Here is a 25,219-nt window from a genome sequence, read left to right as displayed (position 1 = left end):
TCCCGTATATTCATCCAGCCCAAAATACGGGACATCCCGGCTAATACGGGACAGTTGGCAACCCTAATGGACCTATCGCTAAGCCACGCCCCAAAATAGAAATTGTCCAATCATATCACAGCAAAAGTCACGACAGGCAGAAAACTCTGACAAACAACTCGATGGTGACAAGCTTCTTTAAAAAAAAAAAAAACATGTCTATTACTTGCTGTGGTAAATCAGAAATCAGAAAATTGCCAACTCCCGCCATTGTAAGTCATTGAATGTCATTCAGTCACGGTCGGTCAGTCAGTCAGTCACTGATTTGTTTGTCCGAGTTTTCAAAGGGGGCGTGGCTTAGCGATAGGTCCATTGTGTATATGACTAGCTGCTAGCTGGCTAACACAATACTGGTTGATCAAGTATTGTTTTAGATGATGCTGCTAGCTGTTTGTGTTAGCATGTTATTATTGCTTTACAGCTTCGGGTTATGGAGAGTCTTTACTGTGGCTTTAGTGTAGGCCTACTGGGTAGGAGATGGTCGGCTGTGGTGGCTTGTTATTGCTGGGCCAGGAGGGGACGGGAGGGGCGGAGTAAGGCTGGGCGAGGTACAGCACTGGCTGGCTGGGTTACTACAGCTGATATCTGTTGAATGTTGTTTCTTGTCTCATTGTGGTTGGTGTCTGTGGTTCTTCCCCGGTCATTCCGCCGCCATCTGCTCGATGTGGTCACTCAACAGCTTGTACTGCTCTGAGATGGAGACACACACACACACACACACACACACACACACACGTAATCACTCAAAACAGAACCAAGTTTCAACAAGTCTCCATTGGAGTCTCCATTGGACCATGGGATTGAATAGTAAAACATTCATCTGGTTCGTATTGGGTTATCAGTTCATATGGATACATGTTATTGTGGCGGGGTACCTTCGTTCAGATTCCCGATGACAGCCTGCTTCTTCAGGAAGTCGTTGCACAGTTTCTTACTGAGACCAAAGGCCAGCATGTTGTGGGTGAACGTCCTGAAAGCATGGAGAGAGAGAGGGAGAGAGAGAGAGAGTGAGAAGACACAGAGGGAGGGAGGGATGGAGGGAGAGAGAGAGAGAGAGAGGGAGACAAAGAGAGACACAGAGATAGAGAGCGGGAGGGAGAGAGAGAGGGGGAGACAAAGAGAGACAGAGAGAGAGAGATGTCAGTCGATGGGCCCCAGTATGTCCCCACACTCACCCCACTGTAACACGCTCCTCTCCTCTCCCCTCCCCTCCCCTCCCATCCTCTCCTCTCCTCTCCTCTCCATCTCAGATATGACATACTGTATGTAACAGTCACTTCTCCTCACTCACCCCAGCTGTCCAAAGGTGATGTTCTCATCCATTTTGGAGCTGTCGTCTTTCTCTTCCTGGGTCATGTGACACCACTTCTCCCTGGAGCAGGAAGAGGACGACGAGGTTAGAGGTCAACTCTCTCACGACCTTCTCGCACAACATCAAAACAACAACCAAATCAGACTAAAATCATTCTGGAATGGGATGAAAAAAATAGCCAGGGGAAGAAAGAAAAAAACGGAAAAAGGAAATCTGTCAGAGGGGTGAACATGTAAAGCAAGACGGCACAGACCACCAAGAATTACTTAACTTCGGTTTACTCTCTCAACAAATAAACAACATTTGTCACCTTATGGCAGAGCAACACAGAGAACCGGTTAGTTCAAACGCATAGGCAGCCAGTATGACCATGGCAGTCACAGGCAGGCACATGGATGGTGCTATGGAAGAACTGAGGAGAACAGAAGATCGGGCCGGCACCATAACAATACACACACCCTCACACTCACACTCATGCTGCACATACACATCGAACCTTCAGGAGAAGGTTCTAGACAGGACCGATAGACCAGAATCCGTAATGTGACGTAACAATAAACTTTCTATCATATGTTGGATGGCAATGATAAACAGAACCGTGGAGGCTGGCGGAGGTAGAAATCGGAGGACGTCGGTGGCTCATTCCATGCGCATTACAATGAGCCCCGTCCTCCGATTTCTACCTCCACCAGCCTCCACAGACGGAGACAACCTCGTAGATCCACGAACTTCCTTCCTCCTACGTCAGGACCTAACTCCCTGAGGATCATAGTGACGTTGACGGAGGAGGAAAAACTAAGTGAAACCCTGGTCCAGGAAGTAGCCTCGACAGCTAGGATGCAGTGGTGCGTGTATGGAAACTGAACAGGAAGACAGGAAAACATGCATCTGGAAAGAGGACACGTTCCACGTGCAGCAGGCCATGCGGTGGATGAGCTGAGGAGAGGGAACCTTGCACAGTAGTTCAAAACTTTTCATCTCAATCAGATCCGATCAGATTCTGAAATCCCATTTTTTGGTGATCCAGGATTAGACAACTCGGCCAGATTCAGACTTTTCAAGATTACTAGATCCTGAATATCAGTGTTTTGATCCTACCGATCTCCATCTAGTGGATATGAAAAATAATACAAGGAGACATATATAACGATGATCTAGGCCCACCTATGGATTTCCCTCTAAATGACAGACTGAGTGGTGAATCTGGATCAGGGTGATCTTATCCTGAATTGCTTTGAAATACAAAATCTGGCCGAGTTGTCTGATCCTGGATCACAAAAAATGGGATTTCAAAATCTGATCGGATCTGATTGAGATTAAAAGTTTTGAACGACTGGGCCCTGGAGACTAGGGAAGCCCGGTTTCAGATCCGGGCGGACTATAGGGATTGGTCAGTGGGCCCAGGTGACCAGGGAGGAGGCTGGTGCAGGTAGAAATCAGAGGATGGAGCTCATTGTAATGAGCATGGAATGGGAATGAGGAATGGTATCAAACACCCCATTCCTCTTTCCATTGCATGCATTTCAATGAGAGGACAGGGTTCTCCAATTTCTACCTCCACCAGCCTCCCCCCTGGTGTCAACTATGCGACCATGTAGATTCCTCAACAGGAAATACATAGCATGCAACAACATGCATGGAATGTGGAAAAAAACCACGATATTCAATCCATTTGCGGTCTAATTCACTGTTTTGAACCAATGCTTTGAACAAACACAGAGGGAAATGTATTGTCGGCGACCAAAACAGCGAATTAAATACATATAACCACCATACTACCATCAAACAAGGACATGAGACAGTGATACAGACTCCCATGCAAATATCAGAGGACATACAACTAAGTACATGTTTTTTTTAATTTTTTACAGAAACTACTACAATAACTACGCCTGCTGAAGCTACAGATCTGCAGCATAAGGAGCTGGCCCTGGCCTGCTGGTGCTCACTGGAGCGTGTCTAACATGTGGAGCATTATTCTAGAAAGATCTATACCCTGCCGGGGAAGCCCAAGGCTAGTTCAAGACCTTCAGTGTCTCCAGCATCCATCTGTTCTTCTGTCTATTCTCTCTTTATCTCTCCTTTTCTCCATTTCCCTTGCTGACTTTAACCCCCCCCTCTCTCTCTCTCTCTCTCTCTCTCTCTCTCTCTCTCTCTCTCCCTCCCTCCTTCTCTGTCTCTTTTCCTCCATCCCTTTTTTCCCCATTTGCTCCATTTCACTTGCTGTCTTTACCCTCTTTCTTCCCTATCTCCCTCTCTTTCCCTCTATACTTCTCTCTCTCTCTCTCGTTCCGCCTCTCCCTCCCCCTATATTTCCTTTCGCTCCCTCTCTGTCTCTCGTTACCACTCTCCCTCTCTTTCCTCCCCCCCCCCTCTCTCTCTCGTTCCCCCTCTCTTTGTGTAGCAGTGTGGAGGGCCTAGAGGACAGGCAGAAAGAAGGACAGACCTCTCGTCTTTCTCGTCCTCCTCCGTCCCCCTGCCCGGCAGCGAGGCACAAGGAGACAAAGGGTTAAAGACACATGCAGAAGGAAGAGAAGAAGAAGAAGAAGGGATGAGAGGAAGGGAAGACGAGATTGGACGCAGAGAAGAAGAGGAGCTGAGACGCAGAGAAGAAGACGAGCTGAGAGGTAGAGAAGAAGAGGAGCTGAGAGGCAGAGAAGAAGAGGAGCTGAGAGGTAGAGAAGAAGAGGAGCTGAGAGGCAGAGAAGAAGAGGAGCTGAGAGGCAGAGAAGAAGAGGAGCTGAGAGGCAGAGAAGAAGAGGAGCTGAGAGGCAGAGAAGAAGAGGAGCTGACAGGGTAGAAAAGCAGAGTTTGGATGTAGAGAAGAGTTTGAAGGAAGAGAAGAGTTTGGGAGGTAGGCGAAGGGCTTGGAGGAAGAGAAGGGCTTGGATGTAGAGAAGGGTTTGGAGGTAGAGAAGAGCTTGGAGGTAGAGAAGAGCTTGGAGGAAGAGAAGAGCTTGGAAACAAGAGGAGAGCAACAGCAGCTTAGAGTCAACCACACACGTCCAGCAGCATTTCAATGGGAGATTACAATTCTGTTGGAGCCCACACTGCATGCTCCTTACCTTCACATACACACAACAGCAGACAGACACACGCACACACACACACACACACACACACACACACTCACACACTCACACACATACACACATACACACACACACACACACACACACACACAGACACACACACACACACACAAACGCACCCACACCTCATTTCACGCTCTGTTCTCACTACACAGTAGAGATTTAGAGATGTAACACCCCAGTACTCTTTATATACAGGAACAACATTGCATTCATTATCCTCCCACTCACACGCATTCATCCATCCATTCTGTCTTCTCCTGTTCACACTCCTTCATCCCTCCATTCTTTCTTCTCCTGTTCACACTCATTCATCCCTCCATTCTTTATTCCTCCCTTACACTCATCCATCCCTCCAACCCTCCTTCCATTCTTCCCCCATTCACACTCATCCATCCATCCCTCCTTTCACACTCATCCATCCCTCCCTCCCTCCCTTCACACCCATCCCTCACCTGGTGGTGGGAGACCTCTTCTTCCTCTCACAGTGGACCGCGTCAAAGAACGCCGCGTTCCAGAACCTCAACGTGTGCCTGACGGAGAAGAGGAGAGACAGGAGGAGAGGAGGGGAGCAGAGGAGAGGAGAGGAGGAGAGGAGAGAAGGATGACAGAGGAGAGAGGAGGAGAGAGGAGAGGAGAGGAGAGGAGGAGGACATAGGAGAGGAGAGAGGGAATGAGAGAGGGGAGGGGAGGAGAGGAAAGGTGGAGGAGAGAGGAGAGGGGGACAGAGGAGAGGGGAGGAGAGAGGAAAGGCGGAGGACAGAGGAGAGGGGAGGTGAGAGGAGAGGGGAGGTGAGAGGAGGAGGACAGGAGAGAGGGGGAGGACAGAGCAGAGGAGAAGACAGATCAGATCATGATGATACGAGAGAGGTCCAACTCCACTGAGTCCACTTGGAGGATAAACAAAGACGTTGTTGACCCGGGTTAGAAACACAGACGGTTATTGTTTACTAGACATTGAATATGGCCAAATAAACGCTCTCTCAAAACGGTTCTCTGCTTGTTTGTTTTCCGACTGAGACCAGAGTCTGATTCGCAGCAGGCCTTTGCTTACGAGAACAAAGGCACAAAGGGAAACATGAATAAAATAAAAAAACAAACAAATAAAAAGAAGGATTACAATACAGAACCGGTTTCAAACAAACAATAGAACAGTTGAGAAGAAGTCCTTAATTGAAGGCGAGACAGCCCCTAACCACATGTACAAACTCTCCCCTAAACACCCTGTCACCAGAACCTCCCAGGGACTCAGAGGCACAAAGAGGGTCTGGTTCTGGTTCTATGAGGTCCTGTGGGTTCGTCCAAGTCGAAGGAGCACAGGAGCTAAAAGCAGTTTTTCCTAATTCTGTAGAAACCCGCGGGAGGCTAAAAGTAGCAGCAAGTCATGAGCTTAGAATGATAAGGTTCTATCTCCGTTTGGGGTAGTTCAGAGATATTGAGCATCAACGTTTTTACATTCCATTGTGTTTTGTGAGATGGAACCTTTGTATTTTATTAATTACTAACAAAAAAATGTAAACATTTTAGAAACAACACCACACAGGCATTAATAAACACCTAATGGATCAGAATATGTAAAACACTCAATTTTGACAAAAATGGAGATAGAACCTTATAATTCTAACGTCACGAAGTGCTGCGAGCGTGTCTAAACGCCACTAATGATAATAATAATAATAATAATAATAATAATAATAATAATACATTTTATTTGTATGGTGCCTTTCAGAACACCAAAGGACACCTCACAGGGCAATACACAGTAAAATACAGTCAGGTTAAAAACAGTGGAGGTGACAAGGTGTCAAACACAGTTAAAACTAAAACAGAAACAACAGAAAACAAAACAAAAGAACAACAAACAACAGGAGGTGAAGTACAAGGACACAGGATGATACAGATTAATTGTAACCCATTAAGCTTGTGACCTTCTACCGCTGCACAGTGGAGAGCATCCTCACCTACTGCATCTGCGTGTGGTTCTCCAGCTGCACAGCCGCAGAGAGGGAAGCGCTACTGAGAGTCGTGAGATCGGCCCAGAAGATCACCGGCGCCCCCCTCCCCTCTCTGGAAGAGCTGTACAACACACGCTGCCTCAGGAAGGCCTCCAAGATCTCCAGAGACCCATCCCACCCTGGGAACGAACACTTTGTTCGGCTGCCCTCGGACTGGTGGTTCAGGACCATGTTCGCAAGGACAAATAGACTGAAGCTCAGCTTCTACCCCAGGGCCATTCAGGCCCTGAACACAGCAAAGACCTAGGTTCTAGGCCCTGGACAATCTAGACAATTTTATGGCATCTACTAGATTGTAATCAAGTGCAATACTGAAACACAACTGTGAACATTTCAAACCTGCAAACTGCGACACTTTAAATGAATGTGCAATAACACTATGTGCAATATGACAACCCTCGGGTACATAAGGTTCAGAGATAGGAAATGTTAGAATAGGTATAGCATAGCATAGAGTACAGCACAGTGTTTTATTTGTATAGTATAGTATAGTGGATAGTGTACATAGCCTTTATTTATGTAAACCAGCTCTTTTCCCTTCTTGTTTTTAGTTTTTTTCCTAGCACCAGGGGAGCCCCCCCTCCCAAATTTCGTTGTTTGGTACCTGTACTATATCAATGACAATAAAGACCATTCATTCATTCATTCATTCATTCATTCATTCATTCAATCATTCATTCATTCATTCATTCATTCATTCATTCATTCATTCATTCATAATGTGAGTATGCCAGTTTGAACAGGTGGGTTTTGAGTTGACTTTTTAATGAGTCACTAGGTCACCATGGCAGCAATGGTGTGAGGTAAAGTGGTAAAATGTAAAAGATTCCGGTGATAAGCACTTACATCTATTGTTATTTAACTGTAGCCTGTATACAGTGCCTTGCAAAAGTATTCACCCCCCTTGGCTTTTTACCTATTTTATTACATTACAGCCTGTAATTTAAACATTTTTTTAATCAGAATTTTATTTGATGAATCTGCACAAAATAGTGTTAGTTTTTAAATGAAATGTTTAGTTTTTATATAATCTTAATTTAATTATTTTGTAATTTAGTTTAGTTTATTTATTTAGCACACAAGAGATTGTGCAAGGAGGGAACGAAGCCCAGAAGGCTTGTACATAGTTCCACTCCCGTCAATATTTATGTTTCAAATAAACATCAAGGAACACTTAATGCATGTCAATAAGAGAAAATAAACCACAAACAAAATCATATCCATAAAGGCAATATTAAAAGGATGGGTTCACGCGAGATTTCTGGCTTGGGGAACGAGACTAACGAGAGTTTGGAGTCTGTCGTAACGAAAATATTTATGTCTGTGTGGTGATGAAATGGGGAAATTGGCGCACACCACACACAACACGATCAAGGTTGTTCAATCCAAGATTTTCTTTCTTCATGTGTGGGGTCTGTCTCAGATAAGATTTCGGTTAAGATTTAGAAAATCCTTATGTGTGTAATTGTTTTTAAATTATTTTGGGGGGGGTAAAAAAAATGGAGCTCCTGAGACCAGACAAAACTCAGACGGATGACGTCATAATCACAACAGTCGAGATGACATAATAACGTCACAATCACATGTGGGTTTATAAAAGACAATCGACCCAGTTTGATGTCAGTTTCACGAGGATCAACACGCTATCACAAGGTAAGCGCCTGTGGACGGGGGGTCTGGATGTGGCTGCGCGGGTGTGTGTGTGCGCGCGCGCTGAGTGTCAAAGTCTAACTCGTTTATTGTTTGAAAGTGATCAAAAGTGTATGCCAACAGAGATTCTTATATAAAGAAGCTTTTGCTTTACAACCCGACGTCCTAGACATATTTTTTGAAGGTAGAAATACGAAAGGGAGAATGGCTTTTTGGCACGTTGCACCTGCAACTGATGCTTCAAACACAATGTCACGCAATATCAACGTCAGTCACTTTTGAAGTTCAAACAGCCTCACAGTCATCCATGAACTCATAGGGGACAAGTCATTCTAGAATAATAATATATACATATAAAATACGTCATTTCACATTCTCTTCCTTGTTCAGTTGTTTGTAGAAAGTTATAGAAATGCCAAATAAGAAGAAGAACCAGGGAGATGACTTCAATTTCCAGTCTGCTTGGCAGCTTGAAAAGGAGTTTCACCTATGACTACATCGCCTTAACCAAATCTCTGGACGCCCGCGGGGACAACAAGGCCCAGGGAGCGGCCCCACAGGCCCACAGAGCAGCCAGCCCGGAGGACCAACCCAGAGGTGTGTGTGAGTGTGTGTGTGTGTGTGTGTGTGTGTGTGTGTGTGTGTGTGTGTGTGTGTGTGTGTGCGCGCTGAGTAGAGATCAACGTGGGTCTTGTGTGTAAATTACCGGAGAGTCTTGAATTACAGATTTGCGCTTTAAAAATGTGCCTTGACAAGTAAAAGTCTATAGGCTTGACCCGATTAATAGGATTGTTGTAACTTTATCGGTTACATGATTAACTTTATAGGTTACATGATTAACTTTGTAGGTTACATGATTGATTAATATGTTACATGATTGAAAAATAAAAGAGATTGATTAATATGTTACATATCAAAGTACATTTCTGTTGTATTGACTAAGAATAGGTAGAACTGCAGGTCCCAGAAGGCCTTGCGGCAAGACAGCATAGAAGTTGACAGTTTAGTTTGTTGGTTTTGAGAAATTACTAGGGGACAAGTAATTATATAATAATAATATATAAATCTAAAATACGTCATTTCACATTCTCTTCCTTGTTTTTCATATTGTAGCCATGTATAACAATAGCTCAAGAACGACAAGAAGGAAGCATGAGCAGAAAGCGCGCCTTCATCAGGCTTTCATACAGGCACCCCAGAGAGCAGCCCCCCAGGTCCAGAGAGCAGCCCCCCAGGTCCAGAGAGCAGCCCCCCAGGTCCAGAGAGCAGCCGCCCAGGCCGAGAGAGCAGCCCCCGAGAAGGAGAAGTCTCGTACGGACCCGATGTGTGAGCGTGTGCAGGTGGGGATGAAGGAGAAGTGGAAGGCCCGGTTGGAGGCCAAGGACTCTGAGTTTGAGGCCGAGAAGGCCAGCAGCGCTCTGACAAAGGCGGAGTTGGAGGGAGCGAGGGAGGAGGTGGAGGAGAGCAGACGGAGAGAAAAGGCAGCCCCCCAGGCCAAGGGAGCAGCCAGCCTGGGGGACCAACCCAGAGGTGTGTGTGTGTGTGTGTGTGTGTGTGTGTGTGTGTGTGTGCGTGCGCTGAGTAGAGATCAATGTGGGTCTTGTGTGTAAATTACCAGAGAGTCTTGAATTACAGATTTTCGCTTAAAACATTTGCCTTGACAAGTAAAAGTCTATGGGCTTGACGGCCCGCCTGTATTAATAGATTGTTGTAACGTTATAGGTTACATGATTAACTTTAATTGGTCCCAGAAGACCTTGCGACAAGACGTCATAGAAGTTGACAGTTTAGTTTGTTGTTTTTGAGAAATGCAAATTGTAACGTCCAGAATTAAAGTGAATATCCAGTGTAGGCCAACACATTTTTTAATATAAAGAAGCTTTCGCTTTATAACCCGACGTTCTAGCCATCATTTAGGAAGGTAGAAAATACTACAAGGATACGGCTTTTTGGCTTTTTTCATTTCACATTAAGTAATTTCACATTCTCTTCCTTCCGTTTTTTATATTGTAGCCATGAGAAACAGGACGCTTCGGCAACCTGCTAGGCGGCTAGAGGAGGCTGCTAGGCTGAGGGCCGACGGAGAGAGAAAGGCCTCCTCCAAAAAGTCACTGCAGAGGACAAGAGTCAGCAGAGTGAGGCCCTGGTGGACAAGCTGGTGGCAGCGGAGGAGGCTCTGGTCCTTGAGCTGGAGGCCGGAGGCCGAGAAGGCCAGCAGCGCTCTGGAGGAAAGCAGACAGAGAGAGAGAGACCTCAAAAGAAAAGTCCACGTTATGGAGCAGGAGAAGAGGAGCCTCGTCTGTGACAACTCCGACCTGGAGAAGGAGAGGAGCCAGGCCCTCGCTGCCCAGCGAGAGACTGAGGGGAGCCTGGCCGGGGTCAGGGCGACCCTCCTGGAGACCGCCAACGCCACCAGGGAGGCAGAGGACCACATCAAGGCCCTGCAGAGAGAGGCCCTGGAGGACAAGGAGGCAGCGGAGGAGGCTCTGGTCCTTTGCAGGGAGGAGGTGAAAGAAGGCAGAGTGAGAGAGAGCAACCTGCAGAGTGAGGCCCTGGAGGACAAGCTGGCGGCAGCTGAGAAGGCTCTGGTGCTTGACAGGGAGGTGGAGAAAAGTAGACTGAGAGAGAGAGACCTCCAACAAAAAGTCCACGTCATGGAGCAGGAGGAGAGGAGCCAGGCCAACGTCAGGGCCCTGGAGAGTGAGGCAGCTGAGGCTCTGGTCCTCACCAGAGCTGCTGCCCTGCTGGATCTGGAGAAGAGCAGGGATGAGGCCTGCACGAAGCTCCAGGAGGACAGAGACCGGTGGGGGAAGGAGAAGGCCTCCCTCACAGCCGTCAACCTGCTCACCGCTGAGGCTGAGGAGAGGAGCAGGGCGGAGGTGGAGGAGGGCCGACGGAGAGAGAAAGGCCTCCTCCAAAAGCTCCACGATATGGAGGAAGAGAGGGGCAGCCTCCTCCACAACATCTCTGACCTGGAGAAGGAGAGGAGCCAGGCCCTCGCTGCCCAGCGAGAGACTGAGGGGAGCCTGACCGAGGTCAGGGCGACCCTCCTGGAGACCACCGACGCCGCCAGGGAGGCAGAGGACCAGATCAAGGCCCTGCAGAGTGAGGCCCTGGAGGACAAGCTGGCGGCAGCTGAAAAGGCGGAGGAAAGCAGACTGAGAGAGAGAGACCTCCAACAAAAAGTCCACGTCATGGAGCAGGAGGAGAGGAGCCAGGCCAACGTCAGGGCCCTGGAGAGTGAGGCAGCTGAGGCTCTGGTCCTCACCAGAGCTGCTGCCCTGCTGGACCTGGAGAAGAGCAGGGATGAGGCCTGCACGAAGCTCCAGGAGGACAGAGACCGGTGGGGGAAGGAGAAGGCCTCCCTCACAGCCGCCAACCTGCTCACCGCTGAGGCTGAAGAGAGGAGCAGGGCGGAGGTGGACGCGCTGAAGACGGACCTGGTCACCTCTCGTCAGCAGCTCTCGCTTTCCCAGACCAAGCTGCAGCAGGTAGAGCACCAGGCCAAGCTGCAGCAGGTAGAGGACCAGGCTCTAACAAAGAGGAAGGAGGAGCTGGACGACCTGACGTTGGTTGGCGACGAGTTGGACGCCGTGTGGGAAGAGAAGAGAGAGGAGGAGAAGAAGTCCAAAAATCTTAAATGTTTAGGGTTAGGCTTTGGGTTAGTGTTAGGGTTAGGCTTTGGGTTAAAACGTTTTATGGGTTAGGGTTAGAGAAAGAAAAGAAAAGAGAGAAGAAAAGAGAGAGGAGAAGAAGAAGTCCAAAGTTCCCTTCTTTAAATGTTTAGGCTTAGGGTTTGGGTTAGCACATTTAATTCGTTAACATATTTTTGGGTTACTTGGCATATTTATATGGTGTTTGAAAAAAAAAAACTAAAAGTGTTTGAATGACACACACACACATGCCAGAAGTTCTATCTTTTCAATAAAAGCGTGCAAAAAAAATGTATGTGAGACTTCATTTCCAATTTTATGTGAGATTTCATTACAAAAGTCAGTAATTAGTGTGCTTGCTGTAGGCAAAGTCAACCAGGACTATATACACGTGTCCGACAGGTCTAAGAGCACCACTGAGACATGGGAACTGGCAGCCCTTTCTCTGACAAGACAAGACCACGTGGAAAACGTGAAAAACACAAAACATGTTTGCCTGTTTCTACAGATTTAACAATACACAGATATCTTACATCAACATGTTCATCTCTTCACACTGTCACTCCACATCTGAATATCTAAGCCATAACATTAATAGTTTTTTTTCTGTTCTGGCCGTTTGACGTTTGTTTGTTGGCTAGCTAACAAGCTTGACACCCGATTACCACGGTAACGGTCTATGGTCTAACACAGGGATGGGCAACTTGGATGGTGGTGGGGGGCACAGAATGTATGTACTGGTGTAACAGAGTTAAACATATGTGTACAGTTAGGTCCATATATATTTTGGACAGACAGATTTTTTTTTATTTTAGCTGTTTACCAAAACATCTTCCAGTTACAGTTATATAATGAATATGGGTTTAAAGTGCAGACTCTCAGCTTTAGGGTAAGGGTATTCACATCCAAATTGAAGGAAGGGGTTAGGAATTACAGCTCTGTAGCTCCCTCTTTTTCAAGGGACCAAAAGTAATTGGACAAATGACTCAAAAGCTGTTTCATGGGCCAGTGTGGACTATTCCTTTATTATTTGTTAATCAATTAAGCAGGTAAAAGGTCTGTGTTGATTCCAAGTGTGGCATTTGCATTTGGAAGCTGTTCACAGGTCAGGTACTTGCTCTAGGTCAGAGTGTTCTATGAAGAAGAGTGGCACCAATGAAGGGGTCAACTTTCTATTGGCCCAAACACCATAGTTCCTTTACATGATACCAACAGAGCATGTTGCCTGACAACTGGTTGTTAGTCCAATAAAAAGTCACTATTGAGTAAATCAGGACAGTATAACCAGGAAGCTATGTGGAACTATTTGAAGCTCATTGGCGCCACTCTTCTAACATACCACTCTGCTCAAGGCTACTTGGTTGCTGTTTTTCTGTTCAACCAGTTCTGCGTAATCTATTTCTATACCCACTCACATCGCTCTACTCGATAGCTATTGGTAACTATTAACTGTTGACAGATATCATGTCTACCTCCCTCTACCCATCTATTTCTATGCTCTGTCTTTCTGTCACTTATCCCATGCCCCAGACACTCAGACACTTTACAAACTAAAAAGATCGAGTAGTAAAATAAAAAGAAACCAACAAATAAATAAAAGAAAGTATAGGGGTCTAATTAATTTTTATATTACTAAATCTAGTGTCTTTGTACGACTATCTACTCTGTATACTGCAAGTATATCTAGATTTTGGGCTGAGAAGCGGGGAAAACAAGCAACGCCCAGTGAAAAAAAAAGTGAAAAGTGTCATGGTTTCATAGGTTTTTATTTTGGAGACATCTAGTGGACATTTTATGACATTACATTTGTTACTGCCTTTATTCAGTTTCGGTTTTGATTAGTCACATGACGAACATTAGTCACATGACGTGAGCACACTGTTCAGACGTGATAGCTCGTAGCAGCAGCTAGTTGAGAGGAAAAGCTCCGGAGAATCTCTTTGTTTACATTCTTGCCCTGGAAAAGGCTTTGCTTGTAAGTTGCCTTTTCTTTTCTTGTTTAACTACAATGTATAATGTATATGTTTATAAATACATAGCTTATATTATTTAAGTATAACTATTTGTATTGCTATATTGATATAATATGTTGGCTACATACTGTTGATGTTGAAAGTGTAACAGTATAGTTTTGAGCATTACAGTAATTGTACTCTTATGTTTATTTACAGTTTTACAAAATAACCAAACGACCACTCATGTTTCTGAGGGTTGAGTAAAGAACTAAACTTTACTCCAGCGTCTGAAGATTCATTTATGTGTCAGTGTGTGTTCGCTATCTGTGGAAGTTGCGCCCTGGTTACGCGCAGTGGGAACAGAATAGTAAAAAAGCAACCACTCAGCGGGCGGATCGACTCAAGGAGAGAGATCTTCAGCGCAAGCACTGCTCCCCATCATCCTTGCTCACGCCAAGCACACAGCAATATTCATGATGGAAGAGTTGAGCAATGCTGAGACAAGGTCTAGGTCTTTTAAATCAACAGCCAGTAGGGCAGCTGTCAATGCACGTGTCAAAGTGGAAGTAGCACGCACACGTGCTGGCTATGCAAAAATGGAATCAGAGATTATGATCGAAAAAGCCCAAATGGAAGCAAAATTAAAGAACTTGCTGCATGAGAAAGAAGTGGCAGAAGCCATCGCTGAAGCTAATGTTCTTGAAGCAGCAGCGGAGGAAGAAAACAACGGTATCGAAGCTGTCATTCATGCCACTGTTGACCGCACACGCCAGTACGTAGAACAACAGTCACAGCTACCACTATCTGCCGAAGATGTTAAGGACTCTATAGCCAATCTGGAACCGATAGTCCATAGGCTGAGATCCTCCTCACCACCCAGACAGCGTCTGACTGTTTCATACGAGAGACAGCACTCCTCCACCGCGAAGCATGAGCACAGCTCTCCATCACTGCGACCTAGTAGGCCAAAGACATCAGAGCAGCTCACACCCAGCAGGCCCAAGGGTTCACCATACAAACCAACAGGAAGCGGTGACACAACCGACATCAGTGATGTGGCTCGGTACCTAGCACGCAGAGACCTCGTAACCTCCGGTCTCACCAAGTTCGATGATCACCCAGAAAATTACTGGGCATGGAAGTCGTCCTTCAAGAACGCCATTGACGGACTACTACTCAGTGCTAATGAAGAGATGGACCTCATGATTAAGTGGTTAGGGAGTGAATCTGCAAAGCACGTGAAACGAATAAGAGCAGTACATGTAAGTCATTCATCTCAAGGTCTATGCAAAGCTTGGGAACGCTTAGAAGAGTGCTTCGGGTCTCCAGAGGTAATTGAAAAGTCCCTCTTCGACAGGCTGGAGAACTTCCCAAAGATCAGCAATAAAGATCCTGTGAAGCTGAGAGAGCTAAGTGACCTTCTCCAAGAGTTGGAAGCAGCCATGTTCGAAGGTTACCTGCCTGGTTTGAGCTATCTGGACACTTCACGCGGCATTTTGCCCATCGTAGACAAGTTGCCCTACAACATCCAAGAGAAATGGATATCACAGGGTTCCAGATACAAAGCTGAGCGACAGGTAGTTTTTCCCCCATTCACATTCTTCTGCGAGTTCATCACCAAAGAGGCACGAGCTCGCAATGACCCAAGCTTCAGGCTATCGATGAGTAACACAGCCCAGATGAAGTCAGAGCAGCCATTCAAGAGACAAAGTAATAGCATGGTCTCTGCACATAAGACAGATGTCTCTCACGAGAAAGACACACAAGACGGTTCAGGCCGAACAGCAGTGGACATAAAAAAACTATGCCCTCTCCATAAGAAGCCACACCCCCTAACACGCTGCAGAGGTTTCAGAAGCAAGCCCCTCGAGGAGCGCAAGGCCTTCCTCAAAGACAACGGTGTCTGCTTCAGATGTTGTTCCACAACTACTCATCTAGCCCAGAACTGCACCACAGCCATCAAGTGCATGGAATGTGAGAGTAACAGCCACACCACGGCTCTTCATCCAGGACCTCCGCCTTCAGCCCCATCTGAGGATGGCGGGGAGGGAGAAGGAGGATCAGACCAATCTTCAGTCACCTCAAATTGCACAGAAGTCTGTGGAGAGGGTCAAAGCGGCAGATCTTGCTCGAAGATTTGCCTGGTGAATATATTCCCAGAAGCACACCCAGAGAGAGCAACCAGAGCATACGTTGTGCTGGATGACCAAAGCAACAGGTCGCTTGCACGGTCTGAATTCTTTGATATGTTCCACATCAAGGGGTCAGATTCAGCATTCACACTTCGTACATGTGCAGGTACAACTCAGATGACAGGAAGGAGAGCCACAGGCTTTGTGGTGGAATCTGTGGATGGAGCTACAACAGTGACACTACCTACACTAATAGAGTGTAACAACATTCCCACCGAAAGAGCTGAGATACCTACGCCAGAAGCAGCGTTGCATCATTCCCACCTCAAGCCCATAGCATATGGTATACCACCTTTGGATTCTAAAGCACAGATCCTTCTCTTGCTAGGCCGAGACATCCTTAGAGTTCATAAAGTGCGGGAGCAACGGAACGGTCCACATGACGCCCCCTACGCACAACGACTCGACCTGGGATGGGTCATCATAGGAGAAGTCTGCCTAGAGGCAGCCCACAAGCCTTCAGACATCCAAAGCTACCACAACAATGTGCTTGAGAACCAACGCCCTTCATTCTTCAGCCCATGTCCGAACAGGATCCAGGTGAAGGAGCAATATGTTCCGAAGCCAGCACATCAGATTGCCCCAGCGCAAGGCACCCACAGTATCCGGGAATGCAACTTAGGGAGCACCATCTTCAACACGTCCGAGGATGACAACAAGATTGGACTCTCTATTGAAGACAGACTGTTCTTAAAGGTCATGGACAAAGAAATGTATATGGATGACTGCAACAGCTGGGTGGCACCATTGCCATTCAGAACACCACGTCAGCAACTCCCTCACAGCCGAGGCCAGGCCCTCACACGACTTACCTCTCTTCAAAACACACTGGAGAAAAGGCCCGAGATGAAGAGGCACTTCATCGCGTTCATGCAGAACATCTTCGACCGTGATCATGCTGAGCTGGCTCCTACATTGGAGAACGGACAAGAATGTTGGTACTTACCTATCTTCGGGGTTTATCACCCTCAGAAGCCAGGCCAGATTCGAGTCGTCTTCGATTCCAGTGCAAAATGGAAAGGCGTGTCACTGAACGATGTTCTCCTTTCTGGTCCGGACTTAAATAACAGCCTCTTAGGAGTACTGGTGCGATTCAGACGAGAACCGATCGCTGTCACTGTGGACATAGAACAAATGTTTCACAGCTTCGTTGTGAAAGAAGACCACAGGAACTTTCTCCGCTTTCTGTGGTACGAGGACAACGATCCTAGGAACGACATATGTGAGTACCGCATGAAGGTTCACGTATTCGGGAACAGTCCCTCTCCTGCGGTGGCAATCTATGGTCTCAGACGTGCTGCAGCTCATGGTGAAGAAGAATTTGGGTCTGACGCCAAACAGTTCATCGAAAGAGAGTTCTACGTTGACGACGGACTCCTGTCAAGGCCCACAGCACGTGAAGCCATCGACCTACTGAAGCGGACACAGGAGATGCTTGCTGTGTCGAACCTGCGACTTCACAAAGTTGCTTCCAACAGCCAGGAGGTTATGGAAGCATTCTCTGCTGAGGACCGAGCAAAGGGACTCAAAGACCTAAACTTGGATGTCGATCCCACTCCTATTCAACGGAGCCTTGGAGTGAGTTGGGATCTGAAGAAAGATGTCTTCACGTTTCAAGTAGCAGAATCCACAAAGCCTTTCACACGTAGGGGTGTTCTAGCTACTGTCAACGGCCTCTTCGATCCACTTGGATTCGTTGCACCAGTTACGATACAGGGAAAGATCCTGTTACGAGAGCTCACAAACGAAGCCTCCGACTGGGACTCTCCTCTTCCTCCAGAAAGGGAAGATGAGTGGAACGCTTGGAGAAGCTCTCTTCAAGACCTCAGGCAGTTGGAGATCCCAAGAACCTATTCTGCTTCTACAATCTCAACAGCCATAAGAAAGGAGCTACACGTGTTCTCAGACGCTTCAGTGAAGGCTATTGCAGCAGTCGCCTATCTCCAAGTAATTGATGTTGAGCAAAAATGTCAAGTAGGATTTGTCCTTGGAAAAGCTAAGTTAACTCCACAGTCGGCTCACACTATCCCAAGATTGGAGTTGGGAGCTGCCGTGTTGGGTGTGGAAGTCGCTGAGCTAGTCACAAGCGAGCTAGATATAGCTCTGGATGCTGTCAAGTTCTATACAGATAGCCGAGTTGTCCTAGGATACATTAGCAACCAGACAAGAAGGTTCTATGTATATGTGAGCAACAGAGTGCGGCGTATACGGCGGTCTTCTGAACCAACCCAGTGGCACTACATCTCCACAAGCCATAACCCAGCTGACCTTGGCACACGTTCTGTGCCTGCAGCTATGCTAGGTGAGACAACCTGGCTTAGAGGACCAACGTTTCTGCTACAAGTAGAGGAACCATCATCACCTGAAGTCTTTGACCTCATCAACCCGGACTCAGACATAGAGGTGCGGGCACACATCACCAACCTGCCCAACGACAGAACACACCTTGGATCTCACAGATTCGAGCGTTTTTCCTCATGGAAGCGACTTGTGAGAGCAACAAGTTCACTCATCCACATCGTGGAATCCTGTAAGGCTACCAGCAAAGATCAGGATCAAACTTGCAGTTCATGGCATCACTGCAAGCAGCCTCGCACAGCTGAAGAACTGACAAAAGCTGAACTCATCATCATCAAATGCGTGCAAGGACAGGCTTACAAGGACGAACTTGCGTGCATAGCAAGTGGAAAGGACATCTCAAGAAGTAGTCCTCTGAAGAAACTCAATCCCTATTGCGACGAAGAAGGCCTCCTGAGAATAGGGGGACGGCTCAGACATTCAGATCTCGCCTACAAGGAAAAACACCCTCTTGTTATTCCGGGAGGGAAACACATCGCAAAGCTACTTGTGGAACACCATCACCAAAGGGTGATGCACCAAGGCCGAGTCTTTACCGAAGGCGCTGTCCGCACTGCAGGGTACTGGATCATGGGAGCAAGACGACTGATCAAAGGCATCCTTCACGACTGTGTAACCTGCAAGAAGCTCAGAGGCAGAGTGACGGAACAGATGATGGCCGACCTACCTGTTGATCGCCTGAGTACTGAACCCCCATTCACCTACGTGGGGCTCAGAGGCAGAGTGACGGAACAGATGATGGCCGACCTACCTGTTGATCGCCTGAGTACTGAACCCCCATTCACCTACGTGGGACTGGACGTCTTCGGCCCCTGGCATGTAAGCACAAGACGCACAAGAGGAGGACAGGCAAACAGTAAAAGATGGGCTGTTCTTTTCACATGTCTAAGTACGCGCGCTGTCCACATCGAATTGATTGAGTCAATGGACACATCATGCTTTATCAATGCGCTACGCGGGTTCTTTAGTCTAAGAGGACCTGCCAAACAGATTAGATCAGATTGTGGAACAAATTTCACAGGCGCATGCCGAGAGCTGAACATTCTGCTGACCGACCCCAACATGCCTAGCATTCGAAAGTACCTGGGAGAAGAGGGCTGCTCATGGGTCTTCAACCCACCTCATTCATCCCACATGGGAGGCTCCTGGGAAAGGATGATAGGGATATCAAGGCGCATACTTGACTCCATGCTGCTCAAGGCTTGCCCTTCTCGCCTGACTCATGAAGTTCTCTCCACCCTGATGGCAGAGGTTACAGCCATAATCAACGCCAGACCTCTCACCCCCATCTCAATGGATCCAGACTCTCCTTTTCTTCTAACACCAGCTATGCTTCTTACGCAGAAGATGTGCACTCCACTTCCTCCTCCGGGAAATTTTAGTGATATGGACCTCCACAGACAGCAGTGGAAACAGGTTCAGCACCTTGCAAATACTTTCTGGAGCCGATGGAGACATGAATACCTCACGACACTACAGAGTCGCAGCAAGTGGCAAGAGGAACGTCCGAACCTTAAAGTAGGGAATTTGGTCCTTCTCAAAGATGCTCAAGCTAAGCGCAAAGACTGGCCCTTAGGACTAGTCAGCCAGACATTCCCTGACAAGGACGGGAAGATCAGAAGAATCGAAGTGAAGATCACCAAACATGGGACGGCTAAAACGTTCTTGAGACCAATATCTGAGACAGTGCTTCTCATGTCGCCAAAGGACTGAGTATCCCTGAGTTAGTTCATAGTGGTATTTCCTCCATACCAGACGGGGAGTGTCATGGTTTCATAGGTTTTTATTTTGGAGACATCTAGTGGACATTTTATGACATTACATTTGTTACTGCCTTTATTCAGTTTCGGTTTTGATTAGTCACATGACGAACATTAGTCACATGACGTGAGCACACTGTTCAGACGTGATAGCTCGTAGCAGCAGCTAGTTGAGAGGAAAAGCTCCGGAGAATCTCTTTGTTTACATTCTTGCCCTGGAAAAGGCTTTGCTTGTAAGTTGCCTTTTCTTTTCTTGTTTAACTACAATGTATAATGTATATGTTTATAAATACATAGCTTATATTATTTAAGTATAACTATTTGTATTGCTATATTGATATAATATGTTGGCTACATACTGTTGATGTTGAAAGTGTAACAGTATAGTTTTGAGCATTACAGTAATTGTACTCTTATGTTTATTTACAGTTTTACAAAATAACCAAACGACCACTCATGTTTCTGAGGGTTGAGTAAAGAACTAAACTTTACTCCAGCGTCTGAAGATTCATTTATGTGTCAGTGTGTGTTCGCTATCTGTGGAAGTTGCGCCCTGGTTACGCGCAGTGGGAACAGAATAAAAAGTCTTACGAGACAATAATCATTATACTGCATTGTCTATGAGGCTAAGTTAGAGTGTAACTGATAATTATTTAATTGGAAACGCGTGTGTAAATGGACTGCACCATTTACCATTCAAGGGTGTGGGACATCTGTCAAGTCTCTAAAAATGATTTGGTCAAGAAGTGAATTACTGTAGGCGAGTTACAGTAGGTGAATTACAGTAGGTGAGTTACAGTAGGTTAACTACAGTAGGTGAATTACAGTAGGTTAACTACAGTAGGTGTCTTGGCAAACTCAACAAGAAACCAAATACAGTGCCATTCCTTCACAAACAAGGAAAAAGAGCCCAATTTCCCCTCCCTAGAGAAACTCAGCCATCCCAACATGGGTTTGGCTCCCATTCCCCCCAGAGGAGAAACATGAGATGACAGTCATGGCCTGCACAGCTGAAATCAATTCACAAATCACCCAGCAGCTCACCTGAACAATCACCACTCCCTTTAGTCTGCAGTCCCACAGTTGAGGATTCAGTTCAACAAACACACTGTGATAGGAACATTTGCCTATTGCAGTGCTGTGCTCAACCAAACTGTTTGCAGAGACCAGAGTGGCTGACGGTGAGATGACTTGGATGTGTGTTTGATATCTTGGATTTGTTTGATAGCCAATTGGTTGCTGTTGGGTGTTTGATATCAAGTTCAGTGGTGAAGTTAAAGGGGCGGTACATAATTTTGGGAAAACTATTTCATTACTTGTAAAAATGTTTTATTGCATTGTAAATTCCTTCATATCGTTTCTTAGCCGCTTATTTTGTGTATACCTTTTCAAAGGTTTTTCACCTACTACTACTGCTACTTATAAATCTGATGAAAAAGAGACAAAATTAAGTCCAAAATAAAAGGAGAAAGATAATTGCTGTCTGGTCATTGGATGCAGAAAGAGTGGAGTCCCAGTGAAACTCTGGTCAAACGGTCAAAGCCCTTTCAAGTTAGGGGAAGCACAGAAAACCATCACATAACTTGCTATTGCTAACTATTAACTGTTGACAGATATCATGTCTACCTCATCTATTTCTATGCTCTGTCTTTCTGTCACTTATCCCATGCAGTGTGTGTGGCAGGCTGGACTGTACCATTTGTAACATCACCCCCCCAGCCTGCTCCACATCCACCATCCGACACTTTCCCAGGGAGAACAACGACCAACACATCATCAGGTTTTGGCTACAGGCTCCCAAGAGGGCCTTCATGATTGTACTTCTGTGTTGTGCTCTCGCCCTGAGGAAGTGAACATCACCCCCCACACACACACGTTTGGTCTGTCATCAGATGCGGGGACTCCACTTGAGCCAACCACCTCGTCCTTCTATCTCCCTCTGAACTTTCTCTGAAGAAGAGAGACCCAGGGCCCCATATTTTGCTTGAGCTGTGTAAAAAAATACCTCTCCCAAAATATCATAAAACTCTTTTTTACAATGCCTTCAAACTGTTTCTTTTTTTTTAAAGTGCTTTTTCAGTGATATTTTCAGTCATTTTGGATCATGAAATAAATGTATTATGATGAACATGACTTCTAAATAGTATTATGAGAGTAGAGCTGTATGAATGAATGAATGAATGAATGGTCTTTATTGTCATTGCTATAGTACAGGTACCAAACAACGAAATTTAGGAGGGGTGGCTCCCCCGGTGCTAGGAAAGAAAAAAAAAATCTGTAGTATCTAATCATAACCAAAGCAATAAAGACCTATTTCTCAATATTAACACGACTTGCTATTTGAGTAGATGACTTGAATAAAGGTACCTTGTACGTGGGGGTGGGCTGTCATCAGCAGCAGGGCGTGTGTCAGAGTGAATAAATAATATTATACAACAGTTAGTTCCGACCAAGTAATTTGATTGGACAAGAGGCATTCCATGAGTGCTGATATACAGTATAACAGCACTGGGACTTTTAACTATCACTCCGAAATAACCGTTAATATCAAAGTAGCTAGCCTGCAGATGTTTGTGTTCAGGTTACTAGGCAACAGTCCAGTTGCGGAACTATTTTTTGTTGACTGAGCCAAAAGAAATGATTAAATAAACAAACATATCATAATCTGTTGTCACTTATTACTGTTAACTAATAAATTGCACTGTCGAACTGTTGTATAAAAGCAATATCACACTTGAGGTCGTGTGTTATACTGAATATCAGCACGGCTGTGATTGTCTTCGGTACTCGGCCTATGGCCTCTTATCTACGACCGAATCACAGCCGTGCTGATATTCAGTATAACACACTCCCTCTCGTGTGATATTGCTTAAATAATAATACATTAGACTGATATAGCGCTTTTCTAGACACTCAAAGACGCTTTACAAACTGTAAAGATCGAGTAGTAATATAAAAAGAACCCAAAAAATAAATAAAAGAAAGTATAGGGGTCTAATTAATTTTCAGATGACTAAATCTAAATCTAAGTGTCTTTGTAGGACAATCTACTCTGTATACTGCAAGTACTGTATAACATTACATTTGCATTTACGTTTTTGGCATTTAGCAGACGCATTATTGCAAAACAAGTACATTTGACTTGAAGTAAGTGAATCATCTATCCATCAGTAATCATAAGAAATAGTAATCTATGCCAAATCCAGGGGCCAGTTACAATGCTAGAAGAACATCATTTGCTAATCAGAAAGGCTTCAAACACCATTGTAGATGGTAAAGTAGCATACACCATCATTTTAAACATACATTTTAGTAGGAAAAAGTAATCTAAGCTCAATCCAGGGGCCATTGCCAATGCCCTTCTGGAGGTCAAAGCCTCCCCACCCACAGACTGATACAGAAGACAACAGTGGGGGAGGAGTCTGTCCAAACATGAAGCGCAGAGTAGAGCAGGGTGATACACTGGGTCTGGTGTGTGTGTGTGATACAGGGTGATACACTGGGTCTGGTGTGTGTGTGTGATACAGGGTGATACACTGGGTCTGGTCATTTAACAACTGAGGCTACCTTGAGCATGTGAAAACATCGTTCTCTGAATGTTCAGTTTAGTCTACAGTCCCCTTTAATAATTCTGGATACTAAGGTGTTCTTTGTCTTTTTCTTTTGTATTACATTGTGGATACTGATGTTTGTTATTTACTTATTTTGTGTTGTTTAATATTAAGAATGAAAAACTATTCGTACTGTTGATACTTATGAACTAATTCACTGGATTATAGTATAATTTAAGTGTAATTGTTCTCACTTGAGAGTGACGGATAGGGGTAGGACAGGATAAGCTTCAAGGCTTCATCCTACTCCCTTTCCAACATTGATAGGCCTGTACTCTTCATATTAGTTATTTGTTCTTTTATTATTTTAAATCATGTTCGAAATAAAAGATTCATTCATTCATTCATTCAATTAATTGTGAAGTAAATGGAGTAGCTTTAGCCTACATGGCTAATTTCCAACTGTAGTTCCGTGGCAATGGATTTTACCTCATGTATTTAAACATCTAACCACCTAGTGTGTTTTTTTGTGTGTGTTTATTTATTTATTTTCCAACATAGGCATGTGTGTGTGTACTGTAGGCCGTGGTGCTGGACCACAGGAACACCCCAGACCACAGGAACACCCCAGACCACTGGACCACCCCAGACCACTGGACCACCCCAGACCACTGGACCACCTACTGTGACTCACCAGATAGGCTGCTGTTTCAGGTGTGTGTACAGGTACACCTTCTCTAACTTCTTCTCCTCAGGGGCATCAGACGACCCTGGATCAGAGAGATGAAGAGAGAGAGAGAGAGAGAGAGAGAGAGAGAGAAATGAAGAGAGAGAGTGATAAACAGAGAGAAAGAGAGAGAGAGAGATAAAGAAAGAAAAGAGATCAAAAGAGAGAGAGATAAAGAGAAAGAGAGAGAGAGAGCGCGAGAGAGAGAGAGAGAGAGATTGGGGTGAGTTTACCAAAGGCTCAGTCCACTGTAGGCTTTCAGCAAAGCTCTCCTCTGATCATGCGACTCAAACTCTACACAGCAACAGTGGTGTTGAGTACCGCTGGGGAGGCTGGTGGAGGTAGACATCGGAGGACAGGCTCATTGTCATGCACGAAATGGAGTAGAATGGAATGAGGAAGTCCTAATTCCGTTCCATGCATTACTGTACAATGAGCCTGTCCTCCGACCTCCGATTTCGACCTCCGTAAGCCTCCCCACGGGAGAGTAGAGTAGTACCTGGTGATCTGGGCTTGGCCTCGACTGGACTCTCTGCCTCTCTGGAGAAGGAACGGAGAAGGGTGGAGGTTAGAGGGAGAAGGGTGGAGGTTAGAGCCTTTGGTAGGACTGAATATGCACTGGACTCACTGTAAAAACTCTGCACTGCACTTTATATATGTTGCACTATCCAATGCACTGTTGTCTGTCCTGTGTTGTCCTGTTTTTTTGCATTTGTTTTTGTATACACGTGAAAAAAGTATAAACGCACTTACTGTAATGCCGAAGCAAATTCCTATATGTGTATGCATAATGGCAATAAACGTTATCTGAATCTGAATCTGAATAGAGGGAGAAGGGTGGAGGTTAGAGAGAGAAGGGTGGAGGTTAGAGGGAGAAGGGTGGAGGTTAGAGGGAGAAGGGTGGAGGTTAGAGAG

At 45.7% G+C, this 25,219-nt stretch overlaps 1 protein-coding gene across 1 annotated transcript in view; it reads right to left on the bottom strand.

The window, feature by feature from the left end:
- Window positions 1-679: 679 nt before the first annotated feature.
- The window catches only part of kiaa0513 (KIAA0513), a gene marked incomplete at both ends in the record, with an annotated part of 36,076 nt that continues 11,536 nt past the window's right edge, over window positions 680-25,219 (bottom strand). The window contains 7 exons of the mRNA XM_080539180.1: window positions 680-729; window positions 915-1,009; window positions 1,331-1,411; window positions 3,798-3,827; window positions 4,899-4,976; window positions 24,272-24,347; window positions 24,804-24,844. Of these exons, the coding sequence (XP_080395306.1) occupies window positions 680-729; window positions 915-1,009; window positions 1,331-1,411; window positions 3,798-3,827; window positions 4,899-4,976; window positions 24,272-24,347; window positions 24,804-24,844 (451 nt within the window). The remainder of the gene's footprint in view (window positions 730-914; window positions 1,010-1,330; window positions 1,412-3,797; window positions 3,828-4,898; window positions 4,977-24,271; window positions 24,348-24,803; window positions 24,845-25,219) is intronic.

This window comes from Nansenia antarctica, assembly GCF_963989245.1.
Source record: "Nansenia antarctica genome assembly, chromosome: 9".
NCBI classification, from domain to species: domain Eukaryota; kingdom Metazoa; phylum Chordata; class Actinopteri; order Argentiniformes; family Microstomatidae; genus Nansenia; species Nansenia antarctica.
The sequence above is the reverse complement of the archived record's forward strand: the minus strand, read 5'-3'. Positions and strand labels throughout refer to the sequence as shown.